This window comes from Drosophila virilis, chromosome 6 (assembly GCF_030788295.1).
Source record: "Drosophila virilis strain 15010-1051.87 chromosome 6, Dvir_AGI_RSII-ME, whole genome shotgun sequence".
Lineage (NCBI taxonomy): Eukaryota > Metazoa > Arthropoda > Insecta > Diptera > Drosophilidae > Drosophila > Drosophila virilis.
In genome coordinates this window covers 972,913-983,767 of record NC_091548.1, presented here as the reverse complement: position 1 = coordinate 983,767, position 10,855 = coordinate 972,913, and the positions used below count along the sequence as shown (strand labels likewise).

Genomic DNA, 10,855 nt, shown 5'->3' with positions numbered 1-10,855 from the left:
ATAAGAGCAGGAGGAATGTGTCGATATTTTCATTTGGCGACCACTTTTTGAAAGATAGTATGAGATTGTGTTAAAGAATAAAACGCCGAAATCCACACTTTACAATAGCCATTATCTCTGCAATCAAAGAAGGTTCTTTCAATCTGTTATTTTTATTTGAAAATATCGTTTAAGCTCAACCGCCGAACCATCGGGCATAACTGAAGGAACTAGTTCAGGTTCCGAGTCCTTTGCTTTTACGAATGTTGGCAGCCCTAAAAGAAAGGAGGGCACACGTCAACTCTAATTTGGACACAGCATCCAGACTAATAGTAAGAGCAACCCCTGCTCGCGAATTATAGTTTTAAGTTGTTTAAAATGAAACAACAATTTGAACATAAATAGATAATTCATAAATTCTGCAACTGTTTTGCTACGATAGTTAAACCTTATTACAGTTCGGGTTAATATTGTAAGGGTAAGATAATTTTATCTTTGAGTAGAAGGGCGGGGTAAAAACAAGGACTCTCGCATTTATTGGATTGCCTTGAGAGTCGCAAGTAAAAGTGCATTCAGAAGTGAAGCTCTGTTCAAATAGTTCAAGGTCACGTGCATTCAATTCCAGCCAGACAAAAAGGTACGCTCAATGTTTTTTCACGGAGCATATAATAAATCTTCTTCCTTACATAAAACACCAATTGCAGTTGAAATCTAATTGGATGCACCCGAATAAATGGCAGATATCCAATTGGAAAACACTGAATAACTCTTAATAAAATACGTATTTATTCAAAAAACAGAAACTATTTTGCCACGATTTCGATTTGGAATTTCTCAAAAACCCAAAAGACCTTTTGATCCCCAATTTACACTTTTACAAGTGGAATGGTGTTTTCGCAAGGTGTGAAATGAATTTGAACAAAGATATTTGTGAAATATGAGTTTGAGGGGGATCAGATGCTAAAAGTTTTCCGCTGTTTTTCCAAACTTAAGTGTGTAATTTCTCAAAGCTACGCAGTTTTATATATAGAATTGACTTGCAAATATCTAGGTGTACTTCATTAATTATTAATTTAAAAAAATCTTTTTACTGTGACAACCAAAACAAAAAGAAGCCCTATAAGGAAGAGCCATGTCATGGGAGAGCATCGCGTCAAAGGATCTGCTTAGGTAAGTGGGAAACTGAATTTATTTAATGGAGAATTCAATTATTTATGACATATATATTTAGCATCCCGCAAAGTCATAATTTATCAGCAACACATTTACTTGCGTCTCCCGATGGATCGCGATACTTGCTGGATAATTGCAATGGTCTGTTTAATGCAGGTAGATCTAATGTGAGCCAACTATTAGTGAATCGGGATTATTTATATGTACAGATTTATGCCAATTTGAGGAGAATTACTCGAGAATTGCCGGACACGGCTCAAGCCCCGATGGGGATGTGGGACCCCGTTCGTTGTGGGTTCGCCCGGGTCTCGCTCGTTCCGGCCAGGTCAACACCATAATCAGTTGTTTTTGGTCGTGTCAAAGAAGTCTGCGTCAGTACATAGCGAAACGAAAGGTACATAAATATACGTATATACTATTTTTCAACTTTGACTGAGAAAGAACATTGTTTTTTTATACCCTGAACCCACTAAATATGGGTAAAAGGGTATATTGTATTTGTGCAAAATCTAAATGTATGTAACAGGCAGAAGGAAGCATCTCTGACCCCATAAAGTATATATATTTTTGATCAGCATCAATAGCCGAGTCGATCTAGCCATGTCCGTCTGTCTGTCCGTCCGTCCGTCCGTCCGTATGTATGAGCTCAAGGATCTCAGAACCTATAAGAGCTAGAGACTTGAATTTTTAGATGTAGATGCTCCTAGTTCCCGCGCAGATCGATAAAAATCGATATCGACATCCTGTTTTTTTAGCAAATTGGGTAAATAATAAGAGCTAGAGCCACCAAACATGATATGTTGCTTCTAGAATATTATAGATATTTCAAGTATCTTTCATTTCATACCTATCGCCACCTCAACGCTACCACCCCAGAGCTATAAATCAAGTTAATAACCCAACATTTACTGCCAACCAATTTATACCACAATTTAAATGCAATTGACTTTTTCAGAATACACAAATATTCTATGGTACAATAAGATATACTGTAGAAAATTTCATTAGGATCGGTTAAGAAAAACCAAAGTTATATGCAACTGCGCAATTGAATGGGGCAGCAGCTTTAAGAATTTCTGTATACATGTACACGCACACATTCATGCGCGTCTGCTTCGCATTCTAATAGCATGGTAATTGCATCTTTTTTTTGTAATGTTATTTAAGTTCCTTTTTTTTATCATAAGTACTCAATTGTTGGTGTGGCTGCTGAGTAGAGACATAGCAGGTGGTGCGGTCTGTCGCGAGTTCGAGCCCTACCGGGGAAAGTATTATTATTTTTGTTTTTTGCTGGTGTGGCTGTTGAGTAGAGTCGACAGCAAGTAGTGCGGTCAGTTGCAAATTCGAGCCATGCCAAGGGAACTTTTTTTTATTAATTTATTTGGTGTTGGAATAAGAGGGTCCAGGGTATCCCCTTGTCGGGAGCTCCCGACTAGAACCTCTTACTTGTTTTTTTTTTAATTTGTATACCCTTGCAGAGGTACCTAAAATTTTGTTGTGAAATTTGTAGAAGGAGACTTCTTCGACCCCATAAATTATATATGTTCTTGATCAGTATCAACAGCTGAGTCGATTAACCCGTGTCCGTCTGTCTGCTTATATGCAAACTAGTCTCTCCGTTTTAAATTATTAGGATTATTAGAAGGTTGGCTGTGCAAGGGTATTACATCTTCGGCATGCCGAAGATATGCCTTCATTCCTGTTTTTTGTTGTTAATATCAAAGAATTTGGGAAATAGAGATTTCTCAATTGATGCGAACACATTTAAGCTCAACAAGTTGTATAAAGATCAGGTGTAAAACCCGGATGAAGATTGTGACATTTAAATCAATCTTACAATAATTTGAAGCCCCTGTGTACCGTGTATCCTGGAAATCGTTCTCGATTCGAGATAAATTTCATTATTCGTTTGCAGATCGAACGTGGATTGAGATTGTACGAGCAGCATAATCAGACTGCGGCAGTTCGCACCTGGCGGAGTGCATTAAAGGGTACCTGTCGACGGGAAGACTGCTTTCAGCTGTTGGGCTACCTGTACCAGGCACACATGGACTGGGGCAAGTATCGAGACGCCATTGACTTTGGGCACCAGCAGTTAGGCATTTCCGAGGAGCTGGATTCGCCCAACATGCGCGCCGAGACGTACTTGAACCTGAGCCGGGCTCACGCCAGCCTCGGTTGTCTGGAGCGGGCCCTGGCCTATGCACGTCATTCGCTTTACAATGAGTCCGGCACGAAATGCCGCAGTGGCCTGGTACATTTGACGGTGGCACGGGTCTATCTGGAAATGGGCGGCTTTTCGCGAGCTCTGGAGGGGCTTCAGGGTGCCCACAAAATAGCCACTGCCATTGGCGATCCCTCGCTCGAGCTGCAAGTTTACGTGGCGCTCTCCGAACTCTTTAGCCGGCTGCAGGACAACGACAAAAGTGCAACATATGCATCCAAGGCATACGATCTCTCCCGATCCCTACAACTGGGTGACCTGAACTCCTGCCATCACAGGGCCGCCTTGCTGCGAATGGCAGCCTCATTGCGCAAACAGGGAGAGCTTGGAGATGCCCACGACTATTGCTTGGTGCGTGCGATAAAGTACTCTCTAGACTTTCATGTTTCACATCTTTTTTTATATATCTAGGAAGCAACTAGGCTCTCATTGATTTCTGGAGATCAGGCCACGTATACACGAAGTATCCGAGTTATGGGCGACATTTACCGCAAGAAGATGGATATTGACGTACGTATAGGGCAGGGCGTAAGTCTAAATGGAGTACATTTTGATGTCCCTTAAGGATATTAAGCATATTTAATACCCTTGTAGACACTTCCCTTTTTTCCCAGTTTGATGAAATAACCTAGGCTAACAGCCGTGTCCAGATATTTCGGAAGAAATCAGACAGTTTTTCCGATTTCTTAAATCTTAGACATCTTAAATCTTAGACATTAGACATCTAACATGTAGATAGACATGCAGACAAACAGACACACTGGCAGAGAGAATGACAAACCGAAAAATATGCAAACAGAGAGATAGACAGGCTGGCAGACAGCCAGAGATGCTGAGAGACTGGCAGGCAGACTTACAGAGCCGCAGACAAAATGATAGGCAGACAGACAGACAGATAGACGGATAGACAGACCGATAGACAGACGGACCGATGAACAGACGGACACGCCAAAAGACAGATAGACCGACAGATAGATAGACAGACAGACAGACAGACAGATAGACAGACGGACAGAGATGCTGAAAGACTGACAGGTACACTTACAAACAGACAGGCATTAATAGAGTAGAGACAAATCGACTTGCTGAATTTTACAACAGATTGAAATATTTCTTCAATATTCCTAGGGGTTTGCTTTTTGTCTGCATCAGTCCAAATATATACAATTTTCTACAAAGGTTTTAGTATATATACAAGTAAGAGGTTCTAGTCGGGAGCTCCCGACTAGGGAATACTTTAAACCCTCTTATTCCAACGTCAAATGCAGTCCGCGCAACGCGCTCGTTTAAGTAATAAAGATAAATAAAAAAAAAGTTCCCTTCGCAGGGCTCGAACTCTCAACTGACCGTATTACTTGCTGACGAATCTAATTAACAGAAAAAAAGAAAATAATTTCCTAGGTAGGGCTCGAATTCGCGACAGACCCCAACACTTGCTATGCCTCTTCTCAACAGCCACACCAATAATTAAGTATTATTGAGAAAAAAACGAACTAAAATAGCATTACAGAAAAAATTCGTTATTTCAATGCTGTTAGAATGCGATAGAATGCGAAGCAGACGCGCATGAATGTGTGTGTGTACATGTATACAGAAATTCTTGATGTTTTCGCTAGCTGTGCCATCGAATTACGCAGTTACATATAACTTTGGTTTTCTCTCAACCGATCCTAATGAAATTTTCTACAGTATATCTTATTCTACCATAGAATATATGTGTATTCTCAAAAAGTCAATTGCATTAAAATTGTGGCTTAGATTGGTTGACAAAATAAGTGAGGTCATTCACTTGATTTATAGCTCTGTGGGAGGTGGCGATAGGTATAAAATTAAAGTTACTTGATATATAAGTATATATAATATTTTAGAAGAAACATATAAAGTTTTGTGACTTTAGCTCTTAATATTTACTGCATTTTCTCAAAAAACAGGATGTCGATATCGATTTTATCAATTGCTTGGAGACGGAGTAAGTTATCGATTATCGGAAACCAACTCGATCTGCGTAGGTACTAGGAGGATCTATACCTAAAATTTCTAGCGCTTATAGCTTCTGAGATCCTTGCGTTCATACATACAGACGGATGGACAGACGGACGGACAGATAGACGGACATGGCTATTGATGCTGATCAAAAATATATGTACTTTATGGGGTCGGAGATGGTTCATTCTGCCTGTTACATACATTTGCATTTTGCACAAATACAATATACTCTTTTTACCCATTTTTCCTGGGTTCAGGGTATAATAAGATTTAATATAAGCTTAATTCTTTATGTTTCAAACTTAGAGAGCATTTCGGCAGTATGAGCAGGCGATGGGAACTTCGGCCACTTTGGGCGATCGCATGGCCCAGATGGAGGCGATGGATGGCGCAGCCCGATGTCTGGAAACCTTGCGACTGCAAAATAAGATCTGCAATTGCAGGCCTTTGGAGTTCAATACGCGGCTATTGGAGGTCGCCAGCTCGATTGGGGCGAAGGTGCGGCACCTATTCCAATCGACAAGAATAATTTCTAATTCTTTATATATATTTTAGTTGTTGGTTCGGAAAATTCGCAGTCGGTTGGCACTCATATATCGGGCCCTGGGCGACGAGGACCAGTGCAACACTCACCTCCGTTTGGCCGATCAGACTGACGCGGCCCTTGGCCTGATATGTGGTGCCTGTGGAGAAGTTTTTGGCATTCAGCCCGCCAGCCTGGAAGCCCTGCCGTGTGCGCATATATTGCATGCCAGGTCATTACTTTTAGTCGGGATTAGAAGATGCTCTGAACCCAGCAAGCAAAAAATGAAAATAGAACCTAATTTATTGACATGTTAAAAGTGACCTGAAGCCGTTAAGGGTTTCATTTGTTGACCAGATTGGGCGAGCTGAAGATCGACTTCGATTGGAGACGCCTTACCTTTCGCCAACAGCTCAGAGTGCAGACAGTTTGCCTGAATTGAGAACAGACTAGACCAGACAGCCCGAAACTACGTGTAGAAAATCTTTCCTTCCCTTCACCTTTTGAGGTGAAAAGCAAATTTCTTTATCTATCTACACTTAGGTCTTACATGGCCGTCGTCCTCCTTTAAGAGAGAAATAGAATGACAGACATGCATATATATCGACTCGGCTTCTGATATTAATCAAGAATATAGTACATATATACTTTAAGGGGAATAGACTACAAATTTGAAACAACCTTAAGAAGAATATAACAAGTGAGAAAAGCTAACATATCTTCCGTATAAAGAGAAAAAATTAAATTGATTTTTGTAGAACAATCTTAGCCCATATATAAATCGAGCTGATCCTTAAAAATCATTCAGCTTGAATATGATTTGATAATTTTAATTTATATATTTTTTAGATGTGCTCATGAAATTTTTCGCCGACGGGATAAAAGTATATCGGCGCGCTCGTGTCCGGCGTGCAATAAATTGCTGAGCTCCCGCCTGCAGCTCTATGGGAACGAGATCACAGCCGAAACTGAGAACTTCGATGGAGATGGTGCTAGGATCGCGACGCTAAACGCGAATGGACTCAATCTCGATGGATTTATGTCGCTCAACTCGGAAACTCTGTTGCCGCTGCCAACGCGAGCCTCGGGTAATGAGTCCGCCGTATTCTGTAACGGGCTCCAAAACAAATCAATACCCAGCATAGCGAACACGGCTCTACTCCTGACAGCAAATGCTTCTCCCAACGCCGTCTACCGCAGCAATTTGTCGCTGGCTTCCCTGAATATGCGAGCCTCGAGCCTGACCATCGACAGCGGAAGGAACGCGACATCTTCCGTCTAGGCTCAAGGTCCAGATAATCAAACACATAACATAGCTTATAGACAGAATTTTTTTGATTCCTCAAACGCCAATAATTATTTTTCTAATTATCGCTAACTAGGCTTTCGAGACTTTTCAGTTGTTAAAGAAAATTTTGTGGGAGTGTGTTCCATAGGACTTTTTTGGGACTCTCGGCGTTATATTTTCTATCTTAAGCTTTCTGATTTTAAGGTACCATTTTTTATACTCTGAACCGATCTGTATGAAATATTCTGCATTAGATCTACTTCTGTAGATCTTATGCTCCTATACTCCTTTAAATAATGTCCAGTTCAAATTAGGGTATTTATTTATTTATTAGGGCATTATTCATTTGTTATGTAATGATTTAATTTGGTGAAATTTCGTTGAAACCTGATCAAAAACAGAATTTAGTTTTAAATCCCTGACTGCAATAAGTTAAGGAGGGCTAGTCAGACAGATGGGCATGGCTAGAGCGGAGTTGGGTTGGGAGAGGCTTCCTTCTGCCTGTTACAGACATTTGTACAAAACCAATATACATTTTGCCATATATAAACAGTGAAAAACTATTGAAGGGTTTATTTAAAGCTATGAAGAAAAGGCACATTAAACAGGCGACAAAAGAGGTGTCTATTTTATTTGTATTTATCGATTGGAAACGGGGATAGTTATAGATAGTCGGAAAAATAAACTCGTTCTACGACGGACGGACGGAAATGGCTAGATCGAATCGAATTGATGCTGACTGAGAATATATATACTACTACTGCCTGCACAAATCTTTTTGTCTTACCTATTTTCGATGGGTTCAGTGTATAAAAACTTGGCCAAAGAAGAACCACGGGGGTTAATACATGAATTCCACATTTCCTTAAAATTCTAATATCTGAAATCATATTTGATTCATTTTGAGAATATAAATAAAACATCCAATTAGAGGAGGAATAGCTTCAGAGCTCTGCTTCGTTTTGTTGGGTAAAAGGAAGAAAGCAAAAGAGACCTAAGTACCTAAATCAAAATGACACACAAATTGTTAAAGTTTCAAAGATTTAAATGAATAGCTAGTTATACCTAACACACAGATAACATAGAATCCTACATATGTAGACTTTTATAGCTCGTAAACATATATTAAATAACACGAGTATCCGTTAATCAATTCGTACATAAATATTTATGAATTAATAATTGAGTATGAAAATAAATACACTCAGAAAATCTATATGAATTAATAATTGAGCGTGAAAAGAAATACATGCAGAAAAAATAGGCCGTATTGATGTCAAATTTAGAAATGCACCTTTTTTTAGTCATTAAGTTCATTTTGAAAAATAATTTAAATTGAATTAGCTAATATAAATGCATGAACATAATTTCATATCTTGAATTAATAAAGTTTTAATTCACTTAGCAAAACGCATGAAATATTTCTAATCAAAAGAATTTTCTGAAACCAATTAAATTTTAAATTTCAATTTGATTATCTAAATGAAGGCAATTTTTTTTTTTTTGGTGTACTTGTAAGAATAAAAATAAAAGTAACCAAAATAATTAACTAACTTAATATTTAAGTTATTGTTGCAACCTTTAAATATGCCTGTAAACAATTCCATAAGTATATTCAGTAAAACACCTGAAATTGTGTATATGTATTTTAGTCATGATGTTTAAGGCGATTCGCAAGATTTTAACTATTCTTATCTATGAAGCACATAAGTATTTAAGCACACCTAATTTTTAAGTGGTTATTAAGTACAGATCGTCACCCATGACAACTGTTGGACAAAGTCAATCACTGATGAAATCAATTGTATTTTCTCTATAATAGTTGTTAATAAAATGCCGTTGGATATCTTATTCTTTCAGTATCGAACCGCCAACTTGCTACATTTCGCTGCTGGGCTAGTCGGAAGTGTCCGACTAGAAGACCCAACGCCCCGCGCCGAGTTACTTTTACATACAGTCCAGCTTCCTAAGGTAGGTATTAAAAAAACAAAAAATTCCTAGTGCTACTACTACCCTATATATACGTACATACCTACATAGATAAAGACATACATATACATACATACATACAAACATGCATAAATAAATACATACATACATGCATACACTCATACATACTTAAAAATACATATACATATACATACATATATACATACATACATTCATACACACATACATTCGTGCATATATACATGCATAAATAAATAAATATATACATACCTACATAAATAAATAAATATATATATACATACATTAATTAATAAATAAATAAATAATTATATGCATACATACATACCTACATACATACCTTCATACATACATACTTACCTACATATCTGCTCCGTTCCCTTAGTGCTTCTTCGGCTCCTCAGCTTCGAAGCCTGCGACCTTACTTACATTTTTAAGAATCTAGGTGGAGTACAGCTTTAATAAATGTGTTTCCTTATTTAAATTTGCATCGCGACAAGACAAATTGGTCTACATACATACATACATACATAAATAGTCACATACATACAAATATACACACACATACAAACACATACACACACATTCACATACACACATACTTGCAAAGATAAACACATACACAAATTCATACATTCATTCATTCATACCTGCATGCATATATATACACATGCATACTTCCATACATACATATTTACATATATATATATATATATATATACAAAATCAATTTGGTATCTAAATCTGGCAGCAGATAAATGGATCGATTTGGTTATTGACGCTGATCAAGAATATATATTTCAGGTTTATGGTTATAAAATCTGTAACATTCTCTTTGCGCTAGTCAAAAAACTTTTGTAAGTACGTGGATCTCGCGATCTTGCGTCTATCTTGGAGGAGAACAATTTTTACGTGTGCTTCTTGAGCGATCACGTCTATGCAGAAAAGATGGACCTATGCAAAGTTTCCAGATAATATCATTAAGACTGAGAGAGTGGCTTTGTTTATACAGAGGGATATGATTAAAAATGAATACTTGACTTGTTATTGATGACATAGTTCGTGACAAAATCATCATACCCTCTAGAAGGGTTTAAAAAGATATATATATTATTTTGAATGACACATGCGCGTTAAGGCTAAGACCGAATTCATGTCAAATCGTAATCTATCAGATTAACACATATACATATGCATATGTGTATATAGATACCAATACCTATATATATATATATAAAATATAAAATATATATTTTTAGGAGGACTCATAAGTTAGTTTGAGTCTTTATTGTAGAAAACAAGTGATTCGAGTTATTGTTGGTTAAAGCACACACAGTTTCTGTTTAGTTGAACGAAAAAAGTTGCTCAGAGAGTAAGCAACAACAGTAACAGTATTCGAAAATAGAGAGCGCATGCGCCGTTATTTTTTGTGGGGTAGGTTGGCGTTGCCACATCCAAAGGAAGTAGTTGCCTGGTCAGTAGCACCTGCAATTACAGACAAATTCTGTTATTATTATTTTATTATTTATTATTATTGATTTATTATTATTTTAAATGAAAATTTCAATACGCATTCTCGATGGCCCAATGCAAACAGAGCACGTTTTTCCAGTCAAAAGAGTACGCTGCAAATACAAATATTTCATGTGGCAACTCTCCTGCGGTAACAAGGGTGGTTGGGTTGGTGCTTTTGGGGGGTAGGGGTCGCTCATCA

At 37.9% G+C, this 10,855-nt stretch overlaps 1 protein-coding gene across 6 annotated transcripts; it reads left to right on the top strand.

Annotated features, from left to right (window-relative positions):
• The first annotated feature begins 284 nt into the window (after positions 1-284).
• Positions 285-9,207, top strand: LOC6636222 (43 kDa receptor-associated protein of the synapse). 6 transcript variants are annotated; one of them, XM_070210655.1, is made up of 9 exons: positions 286-616; positions 1,092-1,149; positions 1,211-1,293; positions 1,362-1,546; positions 3,068-3,727; positions 3,788-3,904; positions 5,669-5,860; positions 5,918-6,117; positions 6,735-9,197. In XM_070210655.1, the coding sequence occupies exons 2-9, from the start codon at positions 1,112-1,114 to the stop codon at positions 7,165-7,167; spliced, it is 1,908 nt and encodes a 635-aa protein (XP_070066756.1). In that variant the 5' UTR covers positions 286-616; positions 1,092-1,111; the 3' UTR covers positions 7,168-9,197. The 6 variants fall into 6 exon arrangements, with proteins under 6 accessions (XP_032290141.1, XP_070066756.1, XP_070066757.1 ...); XM_070210656.1 differs by having other exon boundaries at positions 287-451; XM_070210654.1 differs by having other exon boundaries at positions 287-457; positions 6,735-9,196.
• Positions 9,208-10,855: the final 1,648 nt, after the last annotated feature.

Excerpts from the sequence above, each read along its gene's own strand:
- LOC6636222 (XM_070210655.1), top strand. The coding sequence starts at position 1,112 with ATGTCATGGGAGAGCATCGCGTCAAAGGATCTGCTTAG. Across the intron at positions 1,150-1,210 it reads GCGTCAAAGGATCTGCTTAG|CATCCCGCAAAGTCATAATT; the intron begins GTAAGTGGGAAA and ends ATATATATTTAG. Across the intron at positions 3,905-5,668 it reads ACGTACGTATAGGGCAGGGC|AGAGCATTTCGGCAGTATGA; the intron begins GTAAGTCTAAAT and ends TTTCAAACTTAG.